This window comes from Garra rufa, chromosome 22 (assembly GCF_049309525.1).
Source record: "Garra rufa chromosome 22, GarRuf1.0, whole genome shotgun sequence".
Lineage (NCBI taxonomy): Eukaryota > Metazoa > Chordata > Actinopteri > Cypriniformes > Cyprinidae > Garra > Garra rufa.
Window position 1 is genome coordinate 40,818,809 of NC_133382.1, and position 21,515 is coordinate 40,840,323.

At 33.5% G+C, this 21,515-nt stretch overlaps 1 protein-coding gene across 2 annotated transcripts; it reads left to right on the forward strand.

The window, feature by feature from the left end:
• The first annotated feature begins 1,391 nt into the window (after positions 1–1,391).
• Positions 1,392–20,142, forward strand: LOC141297635 (annexin A4-like). Of its 2 annotated transcripts, none has more exons than XM_073828064.1 (15): positions 1,392–1,487; positions 7,156–7,486; positions 9,188–9,222; positions 9,373–9,525; positions 11,571–11,658; positions 11,740–11,834; positions 11,919–12,032; positions 14,916–15,006; positions 15,105–15,184; positions 15,375–15,431; positions 15,533–15,626; positions 16,003–16,098; positions 18,003–18,061; positions 18,279–18,401; positions 19,042–20,142. In XM_073828064.1, exons 2-15 carry the CDS (start codon positions 7,165–7,167, stop codon positions 19,099–19,101), a joined length of 1,467 nt encoding a protein of 488 aa, XP_073684165.1. In that variant the 5' UTR covers positions 1,392–1,487; positions 7,156–7,164; the 3' UTR covers positions 19,102–20,142. The 2 variants fall into 2 exon arrangements, with proteins under 2 accessions (XP_073684165.1, XP_073684164.1); XM_073828063.1 differs by having other exon boundaries at positions 7,156–7,477.
• Positions 20,143–21,515: the final 1,373 nt, after the last annotated feature.

Below are 21,515 nucleotides of genomic sequence, written 5' to 3' on the forward strand. Positions count from 1 at the left end.
TAATGGAATAATGCAACATTGTAATGCATTACTTCTAAAAAGTAACAAAGTAATGCAATTAGTTACTTTTTTATGGAGTAAAGCAACATTGTAATACATTACTTGTCATTAAAATTAACAAAGTAATCCAATTGATTACTTTTTTGTGGAACAATGCAACATTAAAATGCATTACTTTTCATAAAAAGTAACAAAGCTTAACCAAGTTTTTTAGCCGCACAGACAACCATTTGTATAAACACAGTTTTACTTCAAATACCATGGTTAAACTATAGTTAGTATAGCAAAATCTGTACTGTACTTACCATGGTTTAACTATAGTAACCATGTTTTTTTGGTTGTATTTGTAGTAAAGCCATGGTTAATTTTCACAAGAATACAAGTAACGCAATCAGTTACTTTTTATGGAGTAAAGTAACATTGTAATGCATTACTTCTAAAAAGTAACAAAGTAACGCAATTAGTTACTTTTTTATGGAATAACGCAACATCGTAATGCATTACTTATAAAAAGTAAAAAAGTAATGCAATTAGTTACTTTTTTATGGAGTAACGCAACATTGTAATGCATTACTTCTAAAAAGTAACAAAGTAACGCAATTAGTTACTTTTTTATGGAATAACGCAACATCGTAATGCATTACTTATAAAAAGTAAAAAAGTAATGCAATTAGTTACTTTTTTATGGAGTAATGCAACATTGTAATGCATTACTTCTAAAAAGTAACAAAGTAACGCAATTAGTTACTTTTTTATGGAATAACGCAACATCGTAATGCATTACTTATAAAAAGTAAAAAAGTAATGCAATTAGTTACTTTTTTATGGAGTAACGCAACATTGTAATGCATTACTTATAAAAAGTAACAAAGTAACGCATTTAGTTACTTTTTTATGGAGTAACGCAACATTGTAATACATTCCTTTTCATTAAAATTAACAAAGTAATCCAATTGATTACTTTTTTGTGGAACAATGCAACATTAAAATGCATTACTTTTCATAAAAAGTAACAAAGCTTAACCAAGTTTTTTGCCGCACAGACAACCATTTGTATAAACACAGTTTTACTTCAAATACCATGGTTAAACTATAGTTAATGTAGCAAAATCTGTAGTTACCATGGTTTAACTATAGTAACCATGGTTTTTTGGTTGTATTTGTAGTAAAACCATGGTTAATTTTCACAAGAATACAAGTAACGCAATCAGTTACTTATTATGGAGTAACGCAACATTGTAATGCATTACTTATAAAAGGTTACAAAGTAATGCAGTTAGTTACCTTTAATGGAATAATGCAACATTGTAATGCATTGTTTACGACTAACTATTAGTGTAATCCTGGAGGACAGGGATGTGTTTTGTTTTCATTTGGATGTAAAGGCAGGATCGGGTCACACCCACCGTGAGACACACGGCCGCCCTCCACTTCCTCATTCACTCAAAACTCAAGAGCTCCATTCCCCACATCACACAAACATCCCGGTAAGTTTCCATCTACCATCTTTTTTTTCTGCGCTAAAACGAAAACATAAACGCGTTTCGAACGTTTGTTGTGTTTTCGGCGTGATTTGTTTGGGTTTTTAGAACGCGCTTGATAAACACAATTTAATTAGTGCGCACGAATCCGTTGTAAAAACATACTTCGGATGTGTGTTAGCGAATCATTCTCGAATGTTTGAAATATTTGCGGATTGAGATGTGTGCTTTCTGATTGAGTGTGTATTGTGTAATCCGAAATATGCGGCTGCCATTTTTCTGTCTGTAGGCAGAGAGCGATGCCGAAGGGCCAAGAGTGCGTACTAACGATAGTATGTAGTATGCGACTGTCAGATTGTGTTTTTTTCCGTGCATGTTTAGACATGAGATGTGCTGTGTTTTCCCATAAAGCAGTGAGATGATTTCTTTCATGTAAAGCAGGATGGCAGGCGCATGCGTGACCGCAGATCTGAGCTGCTCCACTGCGGTTTAACTAACACGCAGCATTCAACCAATGCTTACTAGCAGCATGCAGTCACGCTAGATAGTTAGTGAACTCTTAAAGGGACAGTTCACCCAAAAATGAAACCGCTGTTATCATTTACTCACCCAGTAAACCAAAGCTACGCAGCTTCAGAGCAATACGTGTTCATATGCTACTGTAAAGGAAAATCTGATCTCAAAGTTCAAACTAATCATATTTAGTCTTAACCTATAGCATGTGTAAGCGGAACACACCTGATAAACCTGCTACGTGACACTCAGGTATATGCATTGTTTGGACAGTGGTATATATGTGACACACATTGAGTTTAGGAAAAAAGGCTTTAAAGGTTTCTTATCACGCTAATGACTTCTGGGTTGAGATGTGTGTGCAGAAAGGATTGGTCCAGGTTTGTGGGGCCCTAAGCAAGGTTATAAAAATAGGACTCTGCACTGTTAAAACTGATTGAAAAAAAAGAAACTAATAAGACTTTTGCCAGGTAAAAACACTGAAAGTAATTGTTTAATGCTGTTTTTAAATAATAGTGCAACAGATGAAATAAATATATACATAATAATTACAGTTTGTTTTAATAAAATGTCATTTTAAGGCATGACACTGCTAACGCCAAACCACGTCATGACAACGTCATGATTCGTGGTCTGGGAAATGTTCATTTTCTCGTATTTGAGGCGTGGTTTACGAATGCCCAGAGCCGTTTATTGGGCGCTACGAATGTCTATCAAATGTGACCCTGGAGCACAAAACCAGTCTTAAGTCGCTGGGGTATATTTGTAGCAATAGCCAAAAATACATGGTATGGGTCAAAATTATTGATTTTTCTTTTATGCCAAAAATCATTAGGAAATTAAGTAAAGATCATGTTACATGAAGATTTTTTGTAAAATTCCTACTATAAATATATCAAAATGTAATTTTTGATTAGTAATATGCATTGTTAAGAACTTAATTTGGACAACTTTAAAGGTGATTTTCTCAGTATTTTGATTTTTTTGCACCCTCAGATTCCAGATTTCAAATAGATGTATCTTGGCCAAATATTGCCCTATCCTAACACACCATATATCAATAGAAAGCTTATTTATTCAGCTGTCATGTGATGTATACATCTCAGTTTTGTAAAATTTAACCTTATGACTGGTTTTGTGGTCCAGGGTCACAAATGCACCTGTGCGTAGCTCATAGCCAATCGTTTAAATTATACCGGACGGTGTACGTAGAGCGACAGAAATTCGACAAGGAAGAAGATGAATGCTGCGTCCCAATTGGCATACTATCCATCCTAAATAGTATTCGAAAATAGAATTAGTTTGTCCCAAATCGTAGTATGTTCAAAAAAGTATTCCAAAGATTCCCGGATGGTCTACTACTTAACTTCGGAATTCGAAGTGCGGATCAATGCACACTATAACGGCTAATATTGCCCACAACACATTGTGCGGTGAACGAAGATTTGATTAGAACTACAAACATGCATAAAATGTTAAAAAACTACAAATATGGCGGATATGCGCGACCAACGGACAGATAGAGAAAGGGGTTTTAGTGATAAATAATCAATGTGTAACCTGATAAAAAATATTTTTTTAATGTTATCCGTGTTATATTTCATGTGTTTCATGTGTATTTCAGGTTTGGTCATTAACCTTTAAATGCATAATTATGCAAACACAAGAGCAGAGTTCTCGGCATGAAAGACTCATGAAAGAAAGTGCCTTCATTTCTCTCTAATACTGTAGGAAATTAAATTAAACAAATGTATATAAATATTAACTGTGATGATTGACAGGGCAGTTTAAACAGTGAGAGGATTCAGGCAACTAAGCAATAGAGCGTCCGTTAAAGAAGCAGTTATGACGAAGTAGTACATCCCAAAGTTTGCCTACTATTCTGCTACATACTCAAAAGTATGTACTTTTTCTTCACAAAAAGAGTACATACTTTTAGTGCATAGTATAAGTAGGTGAATTGGGACACAGCAGAAGAGTTTTGACTGAGGACAAAGTTATGCTTCATAAATTATTTATCAATCGTAATTCAACGCTGACTTTTTAGCATGCATTTGACCGAATTGTCTGCTTTTGTCTTTATTTCCGATTACATAAGTCTCTTATACTTTACTTATACTTTTATAATGGCTAATATTGTTCATTAAAACTGACATTTAACAAAAAAGGCAGAGTTGTGCTTGTCATGTTTCATTTTATTATACATAGAGTAAAGATGTATTATACACAGTGCACATATAGCTTAAATCACATATTAATATGTTTTATTAATTCTAAAATGAGTACGAAAAGAGAGTTGTGGTTTATATTTTGAAGAAAACAAAGAGGCAGTGGTGTTTGATATCACATCCTTTTATTGTAATTATTGTTTTGTAACGCGTTGCATGAACCACATTTTTGTCGCTATGAATATGTTTAACGTTAAATGAAACGGAAAAGAGGCAATGCTGTTTGATATAAAATATTTAGTTTCACTGTAATGTTGTACATTCCCTGAACTACGTTTCTGCAGCTATTAATATGTTTAAATGAAAACGAAAAGAGGCAGAGGTGGTTGATATCATATTTCGTCTTATTGTAAATACATGCAGTGAAGATAACCGGAGTAGAAAAGGCGAGCTGACTGATGTTATCAAGTACACTGCTGCATCCTCACGTCCTCGGGAGTTCGTACTTCCAAGTCAGAACTACGAAGGACACAGGTCTGAACTTTGCGTATTTGGTATTGAGAAACGGCCTTGTGCGTAACTATCTAAGGCTGCATCGAAAGATAACTTCGCGTCTGCAGCCATGCTGGATCCATATTTATAAACAAACTGCTTCGGTGAGTCGCATAGAAGGCGTCATCGTCTTGCTGTTCCCTCCCTGTTCTGTGATTGGTTCCCTATCTGAGGTGAAATTTTGGTCCATGGTTTCCAGGCTGCCTAGCAGCGTAAATAAAATCGTGCTGGGCGCAAGGCAGCATGGGGGAACCCAGGCTAGATATAGACAGGAATAAAAATGGAAAGTTTGGTGTGCTGCTGAAGTGGAGATTTTTGGCTCAGTGTAGAAGAAAAAACTCATTTTGAGAAAACGGCCTTTAAAAATATGCATTGAAATTAAAATCTATTAGATAAAGTGCTATAAAAGAAAGACTTAACGCTGTCTTTTGGATGTTTTCTTTCCACTAGTCTGAAAAAACACCAAAAAGCCCCAAGTCTCAAGCTTGACGGGTGCATGAAAAAACAGCGTTGTCTGCCCTTAAGAACTAAAAACACAGCTTAATAAATTATTAAAACGTGCCTCACCACTGTAAAAAGTGACATAAAAATAAATAAATATTTTTTTATTAAAAAAGTATTTAATTTTTTTTTTTAAATATGTGACCCTGGACCACAAAACCAGTCATAAGGTTAAATTTTACAAAACTGAGATATATACATCATACGAAAGCTCAATAAATAAGCTTTCTATTGATGTATAGTTTGTTAGGATAGGACAATATTTGGCCGAGATACATCTATTTGAAAATCTGGAATATAAGGGTGCAAAAAAATCAAAATACTGAGAAAATCACCTTTAAAGTTCTCCAAATTAAGTTCTTAACAATGCATATTACTAATCAAAAATTACATTTTGATAGGTTTACAGTAGGAATTTTACAAAAAATCTTCATGGAACATGATCTTTACTTAATTTCCTAATGATTTTTGGCATAAAAGAAAAATCAATAATTTTGACCCATACAATGTATTTTTGGCTATTGCTACAAATATACCCCAGCGACTTAAGACTGGTTTTGTGGTCCAGGGTCACATATGTATTTTGTAACATATTAATTATATTTTTAAATATGTGCAAAAGTTACTGTGGTTTTTGTGTAAACAAACAAAAATGTGCAGTTGCTGCAAATCATCTAAAACTCTTTTGGAATATATACAGGTGAAGTCAAAAGTTTACATACACCTTGCAGAATCTGCAAAATGTTAATTATTTTACCAAAATAAGAGGGATCATACAAAATGCATGTTATTTTTTATTTACTACTGACCTGAATAAGATATTTCACATTAAAGATGTTTACATATAATACTTATTATTATTATTATTATTTATAAAAGTCACCTTGTTCAAAAGTTGTACATAAACTTGATTCGTAATCCTGTGTTGTTACCTGAATGATCCACAGCTGTGTTTTTTGTTTAGTGATAGTTGTTCCTGAGTCCCTTGTTTGTCCGGAACAGTTAAACTGCCTGCTTTTACAGAAGGTTCAAACACTCACTGATGCTCCAGAAGGAAAAACATGCATTAATGCCGGGACGTAAAAACTTTTTGGAATTTATAGATCAGGGTAAATTTAACTTATTTTGTCTTCTGGGGAATATGCAAGTATCTTCTGTAGGTTCTGAAGGGCAGTAGTAAATGAAAAAATAAAATAAAAAATGATATTTAGGCAAAATAAGAAAAATATACAGATCCTTCTCATTCCATTCAAAAGTTTTCACCCCCAGCTTAATGCATGTTTTGTTTTCCCTTCTGGAGCATCGGTGAGTGTTTGAACCTTCTGTAATAGTTGCGTATGAGTCCTTCAGTTGTCCTCAGCGTGAAAAGATGGATCTCAAAATCATACAGTCATTGTTGGAAAGGGGTCAAATACACAAAAATGCTGAAAAACCAAATTTGTGGGACCTGAAGGATTTTTCTGAAGAACAGCAGGCGGTTTAACTGTTCAGGACAAATAATGGACTCAGGAACAACTATCACTAAACAAAAAACACAGCTGTGGATCATTCAGGTAACAACACAGTATTAAGAATCAACTGTTTGTAAACTTTTGAACTTCTTTATACATATTGTATACTATATGTAAACATCTTTAAAGTAAATTAATTTTGTATGATCACATCGGAACTTCTAAATCAAGCACATCTGCAGCTGCTTTATAGTACAGATGTAAACAGCAATTAAGATAATGTGAATGCAATTAAATGACAAATCATTTTCAGGTACACTGTGACCATTTTAAGTTTTGTTAGGTGACTTTTTGTATGTATCAACATTATTTGTCACATGTGGGTTGCTGCTGATGATTAATATGTGAACTGTAAAGGCAGTGACCTGTTTTTCCTACTTAGTAGCGTGTGATTTTTAAATAAGCATGTAAATATCCTGATGTGTCCAGGTGTCAGAGATGAGTTATCCTGGATACCCTCCTGCAGGTGGAAGTTATCCACCCGCTTCCGGGCCGTATCAGCAGCCCATGGGTGGATACCCGCCCCAACCTGGAGCCTATCCACCCCAGGGTGGATGTTACCCACCTCAGGCCGGCGCATATCCCCCCGGTGCAGGATACCCACCCCAGGCTGGCGGATACCCTCCTCAGGCCGGCGGTTACCCTCCTCAGGCCGGCGGTTACCCAGCTGCCCCAGGAGGAGGCTTTCCGCCACAGGCAGGAGGTTACCCCGCAGCCCAGCCCGGAACTTACCCAAACATGCCTCCTGCAGGTCAGCCCGGTTAGTCAGAGCTCTGCATGCTGGAGCATCATGGGATTATTGTTTGTCACAGTGTGTGTTTCTAGAGCTGGATGCTCAGATTTTATTAGTGGGCTGCGCAATAGACCAGAGAGCTTCTGAAAAGCTTAGCACTTATAGGATACATTGCCAATTAAAAATGAGTCATAATGCTAAATCAACAATGAATCTGTTTGTATGCTTGTAAAAATGAAGACTGGAGGGGAACATTTTTGTCTAAGCATTGAATTTGAAATGCATCAGTTCGTGGTAAAAAAGTCTCTGATGCTTATTAAAGTTCCATTTGTTTGATCAAAAATACTGAAAAGGTAATATTATAAAATGTTATTGCAATTCAAAAAAACAGTATTTTATTTTTAATATACGTTAAAAGCTGAATTTCCATCAGCCATTACTGCAGTCTTCAGCATCACATGATTCTTCACAAATCATTCTAATATACTGATTTATAATCAGTATTTATTTGGAACCTGTGATACTTTTTTCAGGATTCATGGTTGAATAAAAAGTTCAAAGGAACAGCTTTTATTCAAAATAGAAATCTTTTCTAACAATATAAGTCTTTACTATCACTTTTTTTTTTATCAATTTAACACATCCTATCCTGAATAAAAGTATTAATTTCTTTCAAAGAGAGAAAGAAAGAAAAAAATGGACTGACCCTAAACTTTGAACGAGGTGTTTATTGTTACAAATGTTTTCTACTTTAAATAGATGCTGTTCTTTTTAACATTTTATTTATCAAAGAATCCTGAAAAAAGTATCACAGCTTCCAAAAAATATATTAAGTAGCACAATTGTTTGCAACACTGATAATAAATCAGCATATTGGAATGATTTGTGAAGGATCATGTGACACTGAAGACTGCAGTAATGATGCTGAAAATTCAGCTTTGCATCACAGGAATAAATTATATTTTAAAGTATAATAAAATGGCAAACCACTATTTTAAATTGCATTAATATTACAGTTTTTTCTGTATGTTTTATCAAATAAACAAAGCCTTGATGAGCAGAAAAGTCTCCTTTAAAAGCATTAAAAATCTTACTGATCCCAAACTTTTGCTCCGCAGTGTAAATAATAATAATAATTATTAGTAATGACAACAACAACAACAATAATACATTTAGTTAAAACATTGTTTTTAAGCAATATCACACAATTGTTAATTCATAATTGTAAAAATAATTGTTATTTAAAGTTATATAAAAAAAGATTTCTATTTATTTGTGGTAATACTATTTGTATTAAATCATAATGCACAGAATCCATAAAAATGAAAACAGCGTTGTGAAACCACATTTCATACTGTTAATGTTAAAATTTTAATGCATTGTTACATTATTGAAGTTTTACTCATTCTTTAATTGCTTAGACATCTTGTTTAATTATTAAAATTATATTAAACCATTAAAATAGAATACAGAAAAATTAGAACAGAAAACTAAGAATTTTTAAGGGAAAATAAAACAGAAAAAATAAAAAGGATTTCGTATGGCTCTAAAAGTTATTATTTTTTACATTGCATTTCAAAAGCATCGGTTTATGTGTTTCATGCATCATGCATAATTAAAAAAAAAAAACATTTATTTGCATAATTATTTGTGTTGTTTGTTGTGCTTCATGTCTGTATTGTAATACATAGCGATACAGCCGCACTGAGTTATTTGTGTTGTTAACAGGTGGTGGATGGGGTGGCCAACCCGGCTTTGGAGCTGTAAGAAGCTGCTTTTTTTATTATACATAATCAGTTATGTGATGTATTTTTAAATGCATTGCAGAATTAGTTTGTTTAAGCTCTGTTTCTGAAGTATGAAGCGAAATGCATCATATGACTCATCTTATAAATGTCCTGTGATCTGTGTAGCCGGCTGGAGGAATGCCTCAGGGGTACCCCGGGGTCCCAGCGCCGGGACAGCAGCCCATGCCAGCCTACCCTGGTGTCCCGAACCCCTCAATGCCCGGGTATGGAGGAGGCGTCCCGACTGGACCGTCACCACAAGTCAATCCTGCTATCAATGTGAGAGACTGTCAGCTTCATCAGACACATTAGGTTTTTGGTCAGTTTAGACTGTCATGGTCACGGACCGGAAATTACTAAAAGACATTCTACAATATCTCATTATCTAGAATTGCTCTTGTGTGTGCATTCACAATGAAACCTTATTCAGTAATCCAAGTACAAATTGTGAAGGAATTGCATCGGTCATATAGTAAAGAATCTTTAACTTTAATTTTATAAAAATAAATATTAGCAAATTTTACCACAGTAAACATTCAGTAAAGAGAGACACAGAAGAAAACAGGAAACAGCAATACTTGGCCTCAGTGGTTTGATAACTTCCTATTGCAACAGGAAATTGGACATGCTGAATGCCTTATTTTTTATAATTTTCTTTAGTTTGATTTTCAGTTTTCCATTAACGTGCATATTTTGAGTAAAATATTTATATTTACAGTTGAGGTCAATGTTCGTTATTTTCCCAAAATAAGAGGGACCATACAAAATTAGTTATTTTTTATTTAGTACTGACCTGAATAAGATATTTTACATAAAAGATGTTTACATATGTGACCCTGGACCACAAAACCAGTCTTAAGTCGCTGGGGTATATTTGTAGCAATAGCCAAAAATACATTGCATGGGTCAAAATTATTGATTTTTCTTTATGTCAAAAATCATTAGGAAATTAAGTAAAGATCATGTTCCATGAAGATTTTTTGTAAAATTCCTACTGTAAATGTATCAAAATGTAATTTTTGATTAGTAATATGCATTGTTAAGATCCTAATTTGGAGAACTCTAAAGGTGATTTTCTCAGGATTTTGATTTTTTTGCACCCTCAGATTCCAGATTTTCAAATAGTTGTATCTCGGCCAAATATTGTCCTATCCTAACAAACCATACATCAATAGAAAGCTTATTTACTGAGCTTTCATATTATATATACATCTCAGTTTTGTAATATTTAACCTTATGACTGGTTTTGTGGTCCAGGGTCACATATAGTCCATAAGACAAAATAATAGTTGAGTTTATATGACCCCCTTCAAAACTTAATACTGCGATGTTATCTGAATGATCCACAGCTGTGTTTTTTTGCTTATTTATAGTTGTTCATGATTCCTTGTTTGTCCTGAACAGTTAAACTGCCTGCTGTTCTTCAGAAAAATCCTACAGGTCCCACAAATTCTTTGCTTTTTCTGTGTTTTTTTGTATTTTAACAATTTCCAGCTATGACTGCATGTGTGTGAGATCCATCTTTTCACACTTAGGACAACTAAGAGACTCATATGCAACTAGTACAGAAGGTTTAAACACTCACTGATGCTCCAGAAGGAGAAACCATGCATTAAGAGCCAGGAAGTGAAAACATTTGGAATTTATAGATCAGGGAAAATGTAACTTATTTTGTCTTTTGGGGAACACACAACTATCTTCTGTAGCTTCTGAAAGGCAGTTCTAAATGGAAAAAATATGATATTGGGCAAAATAAGAAAAATGTACACATCTCCATTCTGTTCAAAAGTTTTCACCCCCCGCTCTTAATGCATAATTTTTCTTTCTGAAGCATCAGTGAGTGTTTGAACCTTCTGTAATAGTTGCATATGAGTCCCTCAGTTGTCCTCAGTGTGAAAAGATGGATCTCAAAATCATACAGTCATTGTTGGAGAGGGTTCAAATACACAAAAATGCTGAAAAACCAAAGAATTCGTGTGACCTGAAGGATTTTTCTGAAGAAAAGCAGGCAGTTTAACTGTTCAGGACAAACAAGGGACTCATGAACAACTATCACTAAACAAAAACACAGCTGTGGGTCATTCAGGTAACAACACAGTATTAAGAATCAAGGGCATGTAAACTTTTGAACAGGGTAATTTTTATAAATTCAACTATTTCTCTTGTGGACTATATGTGAACATCTTTTATGTGAAATATCTTATTCAGGTCAGTACTAAATAAACAATAACATGCATTTTGTATGATCCCACTTATTTTGGTAAATATATATGTGTGTGTGTATGTGACTGATTTGAAGTGTTTGTTGTGATATTTTTGTTTAGAGAGGTTACCGTGGAACCATTAAGGACGCGCCTGGTGCAGATCCTCTCAGAGACGTCGAGGTGTTACGGAAAGCCATGAAGGGCTTTGGTGAGAAGATATTAAAACCTTTTGTATAATGTACATTACCATGTTTTTCAATCCAGAGAGCTGAATTTGTTTTGCTCGCAGGAACCGATGAAAACGCCATTATCGAGCTTCTCGGCAATCGATCCAGCAAGCAGCGCGTGCCGCTGTTGGCAGCGTATAAAACCACCTACGGCAAGGTGAACATTTGAGAAATGACACATCGAACACTTACTAATCTTATGGTTTCTTGCATGTGACTTTGCATTTAAAATGTTTTGCAGGATCTTTTTAGCGACCTGAAGTCAGAGCTGACAGGAAACTTCGAAAGTTTGGTGCTGGCAATGCTGAAGGCTCCTTCACGCTTCGATGCCTCTGAACTCAAAGAGGCCATAGCGGTGAGATACTAGATATTTTGGTCAGGTATTTAAATGCATCTTTTCCAAATCCTACTAAGTTGCCTTGCGGTCTACATAGGCAGCATAGTAGGTGAAATGCAACCTCATAAGTGACTGATTTGGACCATCGTACATGCAATGCTGATAAAAGCTGAGTACTTTGTCCCAGTGTAGTATGCCAAGCATGCTTGTGCTTAATCAGATGGTGGATCACATATGCTGCTGCTTGAGTTTCACAGCATTCATTAATGAAACACAGGCCCATAATCACAGAGTCGAGAGCAGAAATACTGCCAGGCTGGAATGAGTCTGTGATTATCATGCCGCATGGGAAAAATATGCTAAAATATGAAATAAACCTAAGGATTGAGCGACTGAAGACTAATGGAATATATTTTTAAGCTTTTTTTTGCCACAGGATAAAAAATAATAAAAGTAATTGCAACTTTTTATCTCACAACTCTGACTTTTTAGACTCTTTAGAGTTTCAAGGTATAAATTTGTAATTCTGATACCAAAAATCCAAATTGTGAAATAAAAACTCAATTGTTAGAAAAAAAAGGCAAAATTGTAAGAATTAAGGGCACAATTATCTTTTTTATTTTTTATTCTGCAGCGGAAACAAAAAATCGCAAGATGTAAACTCAACATTTTAAGATTGTATCTTGCAATTCTGAGTTTATATTTCTCAATTTGACCTATTTTCTAAAGATGGTGAGAAAAAAAATCACTATTACCTTTTATTTTTTATTCTGTGAGGAAAAAAGGCAAAATTGTGAGATTAAAAGGCACAGTTACCTTTTAGTTTTTATTTTGCAGCAGAAACAAAAAATCGCAAGATGTGAACTGAAAAGTCAGAATTTTAAGATTGTCTTTCAATTCTGAGTTTTTATTTCACAATTCGGACCACTTTTCTAAGGATAGTGAGAAAAAAAATCACTATCACCTTTTATATTGTATTATCATGTAAGACAAAAGGCAGAATTGTGAGATTTAAAAGGCACAATTATCTTTTTTATTTTCTTATTCTGCAGCGAAAACAAAAAATTGCAAGATAGAAACTCATAAGTCAAATAAAAAGTCAGAATTTTAAGATTATATCTTGCATTTCTGACCTCTTTTCTAAGAACAGTGAGGAAAAAAAACACTATTACCTTTTATATTTTATTATTCTGTCAGATAAAAGGCAGAATTTTGAGAGTAAAATGCACAGTTATCTTTTTTAGTTGTTATTCTGCAGCAGAAACAAAAAATTGCATGATGTAAACTAAAAAGTCAGAATTTTAAGATTATGTCTTGCAATTCTAAGTTTATATTTCACAATTATGACCTCTTTTTTTAAGGATAGTAAGAAAAAAAATCACTATTACCTTATATATATTTATTATTCTGAGGCAGAAACTCATAATGGAATTAAATGTATAAATAGGGCTGGGCGGTATACCTTTTCATACCGAATACCGGTGGTTTTTTTTTTAATGATATTCATTTTTCATATACCCCAATACCGGTGAGTGTGTGCGTACAAAGCGCTGGGAACACGTATGTTGACGCAAACAGAAACCGCAGCTTGCACGTGCTTGTCTGAAGCAACACATCTGAGGTGTGGACGTATTTCAGTATATCTGAGAAAGACCCAGGGTTAGCGATTTGCAAAACTTGTAATGCCGAAATTTCAAGAGGGGGTGTGTCTGCAGAGATGAGAGCAGAGATCGGCGCATTGTGCGCAGACAGATGTAGCTTTCAGTGAGAGAAAAACAATGGCTTTACGTTGGTGTTACGTCGCAATATATTAAAGATATGTCTTTTCTATATACTGTATTTTTATTAATATTTATGCTTTAAAGCCAATGGATATCACACAAGCAACGTGGAAACTGATCAATATGTTAAAGTGAAAGTAAAAACTGACTTTCAGCATCTGATGTGCATTCTTTCAGACAATGAGAGACGATTATACTTCATATGCTGATATTAATTTAGTCCCTTAATATTTTTCTTGTGCCCCGAACATGGTGGGAAAAATAAATAAAAAAGAAACGTATTTTGTGTTTTGAAAGTCTTAAATAAAGCTCTTAATTTTCATTGATGACTGACTGCAGTGTTATTAGGGGGTTATGAAAGTCATAATTATGATTTCAGGTGGTCTAAAATGTGGGGACTGAAAGACAAGAATTGGGATGAAACTTCAAAAGGCTATCCATTGAATAAATATGAGCGCTGCACGTTTCAAAATCATTTGTTGCGCTACTTTGTATACTACCATTCTGAAGAGAAACGCGTAGACTTGTAAATGTGAACTTGTGAAGAATGCACAATAAAGTGTTGTGTATTTTGGCTGCAAATCATGAATTCTGATTTCTTCACCTCATTACAATTATGAGTGCCACTGTCACTTCTTTGTGAACAGCAGCATTTTGTGAGACCAATCAAACCTGGGTTAATACTAGTCCGGTCAATGTAAGCCAATATACTGCAGTAATTATTCTCTAATTTATTAGGAAATGTGGTTAACACCTAGTCATGCATGAAAAAAAAAAAAAATACCGTCATATACCGTGATACCGTATAATTTTGAAAAATACCGTGATATAAATTTTTGGTCATACCGCCCAGCTCTATGTATAAACATAAATTATAGTGCCATTCATTATAAAGAACGTTAATTATAAACTGCAAGCCTAAACAAATGTATTTAAAGTGAAACTAAAACTATGAGGGTGTGTGAAATGTGCTGTACAAATAAACTTCAGCTCATGTATGAACTCATTTGGCACCGATCCAAATGTTTTGTGTGCTTGCCGTTAATTGCATCATATAAGTTGTTTTGAAATTCAAGTTGCAGCATTGTATTTGTAATGACTGTTTTACTGCTGTTTTCAGGGTGCAGGAACCGATGAGGCCTGTCTCATAGAGATTCTGTCCTCGCGTAGTAATGCTGAGATTCAGGAGATTACTAGGATCTATAAAGCAGGTGAGACTGTGATCACAAACCTCCTGAGAGTCTCAAATCACATGTTTAGTTAGCAGAGGTTTATGAGAATCTGCTTCAGACCATTGTTTGTTGTTTAGAGTACGGTAAATCTCTGGAGGACGCTATCATCAGCGACACGTCTGGACACTTCCGCCGTCTGCTGGTCTCTCTATCTCAGGTATAATTTATATTTTTTAAGTTTAAGATCTTCACCTAATGTTTAGATCATATTTCTAATAAAAAGGAGATTTTTTTTTTGTTTTAACAAAAGCAATAACAACACTCCTCCAGATCTATATCCATCTCTCATTGAAAACTGGAAGTAAATTCAGAACTGTGTAAATAAAATGCTTTCCATTTGTTTTCAGGGTAATCGAGATGAGAGAGAGACTGTGGACGTTTCTGTGGCCAAACAGGATGCTCAGGTTAGAGAAAAGTCTTGATTTGCCTAAACAAATTCACATTTTAATGTAAATGTGCACTTGCTGTGCAGATATAAACGCGTGTGATGTTGTTTGTGTTGCAGAAACTCTACGCCGCAGGAGCGAATAAAGTTGGCACGGATGAGTCTCAGTTTAACGCGATTCTGTGCGCTCGCAGTAAACCTCATTTGAGACAAGGTAAAAACCACTGTGGTTAAACGGCCACACAAATGCACAGGAACTGCTGTTATTTCCCTAACGAGGACAATCTGTTCAAAAGCAGTCAACTAGAAAGCGATTTATTCACTTCAGTTCCCTGAATTATATGCAAGATGCTCATCTGCTGTTGCAGTTTTGAATTATTTCTTCTGCTTTATTAGTTCTCAGACCATAATGGGCAAATTTATGAAAAAAAAACAATGCTTAAAATCTCATAACAGTTCCATTTGACTTATGCTCTACATCATGAGTCGTATGATCGTTTTGTGTAAGGAACAGACTGAATATGAAGTCATGCATATTCACTGATAATGCAGATTAAATGATGCATGTTTGCACACAATGTCTTTCGCAGTGTTTCAAGAGTACCAGCAGATGTGCGGCAAAGAGATTGAGAAGAGCATCTGCAGTGAGATGTCTGGAAACCTGGAGTCTGGCATGGTGGCAGTGGGTGGGTACTGAAACCTGATTGGTTCTGAGCAGAAATGTCAACCAATAGCTGATCTAGATGAAACAGGCAGTGGCGAGAAACAGCCAGTTACAGCACTGTAATAGAATCAGTTGTTTTGAATATGATGCAGATTGGAGGTTTTGATGCGTAAAATGCCTAGATGTTTTACATATGCAAATATGACACCATAGTACTTTATGCACAGGTCAATTTTTCAGATTTTGCTTGCATACCTTGTTTTGTGTCAGACTAGTGGAAAAAAAACATGTAAAATAGACTTATGGCATTTTACCTATTTGTGTCTGTAGATTTCAATTGCAATACATTTTTTTTAAAGGTTTTTATCTTCACTACAGCAGCACTTACATTCACCAAAACTTAGAGTTTTATTTCTGCCTATATACAGAAGGTTTTTACAGAGGGGTTTGTTCATATGTCATTGGCCTGATTTTATATTTGCACTTTATCTCTTTGCATCTGTAGATTTTAATTACAGTACTGTGTATATATTTTTAAGTTGGTTTCTTCACTTCAGTGGCACTTACATAAACTAAAACTTAGAGTTTAATTCCTCTCTATATTCTGAATGTTTTTAGCAAGGGGTTTGTTCATATATTGTATCATATATTCATATAACATATATTGACTTTATCTATTTGCATCTGTAAATTTTAATAACAGTACTGTGTATATCTTTAAAAGCTTGTTTCTCCACTTCAGCTTTAGTTACATATACCAAACTTAACAGATTTATTCCTCTCTATATTCTCAAGTTTTGTACATTTGGGATTTGTTAATATATAATTTACCTGATTTAAATTTTTGCACTTTATCTGTTTGCGTCTGTGTATTTCAATTACAATGCATATTTTTAAAGGTTTTCTCAAGATGCATTTGTTTCTCTACTTCAGCAGCACTTACATACTTCAAAACTTAGTTTTATTCCTCTCTATATTCTGAAAGTTTTTACTGTAAGGTTTGTTCATAAATTATTGGTGTGATTTTACTTATCTATTTGTCTATAGACTTCAATTAGATTACAAATATTTAAAAAGTTTTATCTCTACTTTAGCAGCACTTGCATACACCAATTCTTACAGTTTTATTCCTCTCTATATTCTGAAGGTTTTTACAGAAGGATTTGTTCATAAATAATTTGCCTGATTTTATTCTTGCACTTTATCTATTTGCTTCTATAGGTTTCAATTAGATTACAAATATTTAAAAAGTTTTATCTCCACTTTAGCAGCACTTACATGCACCAATTCTTATAGTTTTATTCCTTTCTATATTCTGAAAGTTTTTACAGAAGGATTTGTTCGTAAATAATTTGCCTGATTTTAGTCTTGCACTTTATCTATTTGCTTCTATAGATTTCAATTACAATACAAATCTTTAAAAGTTTTTTCTCCACTTTAGCAGCACATACATACACCAAACTTAGCAGTGTTATTCCTCTCTATATTCTGAAGGTTTTTACAGAAGGATTTGTTCATAAATAATTGGCCTGATTTTATTCTTGCACTTTATCTATTTGCTTCTATAGATTTCAATTACAATACAAATCTTTAAAAGTTTTTTCTCCACTTTAGCAGCACATACATACACCAAACTTAGCAGTGTTATTCCTCTCTATATTCTGAAGGTTTTTACCGAAGGGTTTGTTCATATGTAATTCAACCTGGTTTATATAGCATTTTCCTAAAAACATGGTAGAAAATGTATTTTTCCTAGCTGTTGACAGTTATAAAACAAGAAATCCCCTCTGTAAAAACTCTAATATGTCAACAAAATAAAACAGATTTTGAATTTTGCATTATCCAATGTTCAGATTTATATATGCAAATTGGTGCATATGATGTGTAGTTTAAATTTCTAATCATGTTCTGTCTGTGTATTTTCAGTGAAGTGCATTAAAAACACTCCTGCCTACTTTGCTGAACGTCTCAACAAAGCCATGCAGGTAGATATGTGGTTTTGTGGTTGTTTTGCTATGATATTGTCATTCAGCTGCAGGTCTGATGGTTAGAATTGGGTTATTTTTATGACCGCTGTACTTTTCTTTACTAGTAAATCAAGCACTGAGCCTTGTTTTCTGAACATTATATGTATATAGGTTAGTGAAATCTCATTGTAGGTCAGTATGCATGCATGAACTGTTGATGTTCATCTTTATTTAGGGTGCAGGAACCAAAGACAGGACTCTGATCCGCATCATGGTGTCCCGCTCTGAGGTAGACATGCTGGATATCAGGCAGGAGTATCTGCGTCTGTACGGGAAGTCGCTCTACACCACCATCTCTGTACGTACTGCAATATACTGCACAGTCCTTATGCTTTATTGACATATTTACTTATTATTTTTTGCCAGTGGAAGCTGATATGGTGCTTTGAAACAATCTATTCTACAGTATTTTTAATTTAAAAAGTATCTGTAGTTTATCAGAGCATTTTACTTTGGAAAACTTTACTACATTCCAAAGCATAATATTATACTTTTTAATGCACTGTATTTCATAAATAAAAGTTGTTGTTAGTTTTACCCTTAATACTTAAGAGCATTAAAAATGTAGTACTTACTTACTTTTATTTATGTACTCAAGTAAATATTTGAATTACTTTTACTTGAGTAAAAGAAAGAAAGTAATAGATTTCTAATGTCTAAATGATATTTAATATGAAACATAGTGCAGTAAATAGTACAATATTATCTTTTGGAATGTTATAAAGTAAAGTTTTCTAAAGAAAAACACTCTGATAAAGTACAGAAACAGTGTACTTTACTACTGTTTGCCTCTGCTATTTTCATATATATAATATAATATTTTTGTAAGAATAATCACTTAATACAACTGAGAGTTTATTTGTCCTTCAGTGGCTAGAAACAGAATATTATGGCTGTTATGAATATTTTTTTAGCATATGTTTTTCTCAAATCCTTAGGGTGACACGTCTGGCGATTACAAGAAACTGCTCCTGAAGCTGTGCGGAGGAAGTGACTGAAGAACCAAGTCAAATGCGTTACCATGATGACCGGATATGTGACGTCATCATATTAATAACGCTCGTATACCAATATGTCAAATAATCTCACTCGTGTAATGTTAACTAATACTGTAATCTCTCTTTTCTCATTTTATTAAGTTCACAGCCAAAAATCGCATTTAATTTGTGCCTTACAAGATGTTATTATAATACAGTTCGTTATTTGTTTTATTTTGCTATCTAATCCGACTATGCATGATATCTGGAGAATCTATATTTTGTACAGTGACTTTAGTACCTGATGCCAAACATAAAATCTAAACAATATCTGTGCTGTGCAACCAAAAATACAATCTGTTTTTCTTTGCTGAAATCTGAAATGCCTTGGAATCTTTTGAAGTACTGAAATATATGCCATAGTTTTTATATAGTGAGCTTTATGATCTCTATGCAAGGAGAATCTAGAATTATATCAATCATCATGAAGGCCTCGATGGGTCAGCCTCATGAAAACGTGTCATATTTAACCCTAGAAACAAAACAGAAAACTGTTTTCATGACAATTTTTGTTTTTGTAATTCAAAATTTTCTTAATAAATGCTGTTTAATAGTAATAACTAAATTTTTTATGTTAATGTTTTGTATAACAAATACTAACTTTGTTTTATAACATTTTCTTTTCAAATGTAAACCATTTTTAATCATATTTCTGCGTCATAGGCTCTAAAACAGACTTAATTTCATTCACGCAAACCGATTTCTTTTATTTAGGTTTGGGTTAAAATAGGATTATTTTTGTGAGATTGACCCCGTTTGTTGTCATCGTCCACTTGCATGAATGTGAATCACTGCAGCAGTAGAGGGCAGTAAAGTCAGCAATCTTTCATCCTGATAATCACTAGTTAAACGGGAGATTCTGACCTGTTTATTAACATGAAGGCTACTCTTTTTCAGGGATTTTTTGCCTGTGTTTTTAGTATCTTCAGTAAATCAAACTAATCTGTACTGTTGTGTTTAGTAACATTCGTGACTGGTTAATAAAAACACTTCATGAATGAATCTCAGTGAACTCCAACTATTATTATATTACATAAAATTATTTTGTTTATATTATATGATATTATTCATTCCTTTACAGGTTTCAGATGTCTTCTCCGTTATCAGCATGCAAACCCTGGTTGATGGCTAGTAAATGAAGTGATTTGACAGGATAAATGCCGCTCCATAGTGTGCATTCACTTCATGTGTGTTTTGTCTATAATCATATGAATCCGTTTGTTTGACACAATCCCAAATGCCATCTGTGAAGTTAGTTTGTCTGATGGAGATTATGTGAATCTGTAATCTGCTCATCAGAGCTTTCATTTAAACATTCAATGCATATTTAGAATATACTGTACACTAAGAATAAAGCATTTGTCAACAAATCCTTTCAAATCAGTCTTAAAACTACAGATCCCGCCTCCATTTACAGTGTTGACAGAGATCTAAATAAATACAGAACAATACAGAATGAAATACAGTTTTCGAAGTGGAAAGAAACGTTGACCTAGATCCCAGAACTAGAGAACTTTTTATAAATATAAATGTTGGTCAATTTATTAATTAAAGTTTCTGTTGGCCAAAACTGTGGTTTGATATTTTTGCAGTGGATACTATTGCTAGTGCTTTTTAAAAAAAAAGTATTTAGGTTATTAGTTAACCAGAACAATAAAAAATAAAATAAATCTGCTATGTTTAAAATAGAACAAATGTCAACAGTTAAATTTGATGTCCTAAAATACTAATTCAAAAAAATGACATAAATAAAAAACTATATAGACATTAAAAAGCCTAAAACTAATACAAATGACAACATGCAGCAGAATTACTTTAGGTAAAAATGAAAATGATTATTATAGTTAACCAGAAATAAAAAAATAAAATAAAAAATCTGCTATACTAACAATAGAACAAATGTCAACAGAGAATAAATAAGTGAATAAATAAAATAACTGATTTTATTTCAACTAGTTTTCAGAGTTAAATTTGATGTAGGCTACTACAATACTAAATCTAAAAATGAAAAAAAAAAATAGACATTAAAAAGCAGCAAACATGAACATGCAGTAGAATTACTAAAACTTTAGGTAAAATTAAAAAGAAAACATAGAACTAAAAGCTAATTTAAAATATTGATTAAAAATTATTATATCTCACTTTAACTTATAGTAAAATATCACTGATATGTATCACTATATTTTGTACTTGTGTACAACATTTTGTACTGTTTTAATTGCTGTTTAAAATTGAAAAAGCATATAATAACCTACAATTTTATATTATATTTAGAAATATATTAGTATAAGCAGCAGCTTCCCAGAGTCTAAAATAACATTATGCGGAATATTGTTTAATTTGTTGATCAATTTCCTGTTTCCTTAACATCACTT

Coding starts and splice junctions, on each gene's coding strand:
- LOC141297635 (XM_073828064.1), top strand. CDS start 7,165: ATGAGTTATCCTGGATACCCTCCTGCAGGTGGAAGTTATCCACCCGCT. Junction 15,007..15,104: donor TACTAGGATCTATAAAGCAG/GTGAGACTGTGA, acceptor TTTGTTGTTTAG/AGTACGGTAAATCTCTGGAG. Junction 16,099..18,002: donor GTCTGGCATGGTGGCAGTGG/GTGGGTACTGAA, acceptor GTGTATTTTCAG/TGAAGTGCATTAAAAACACT.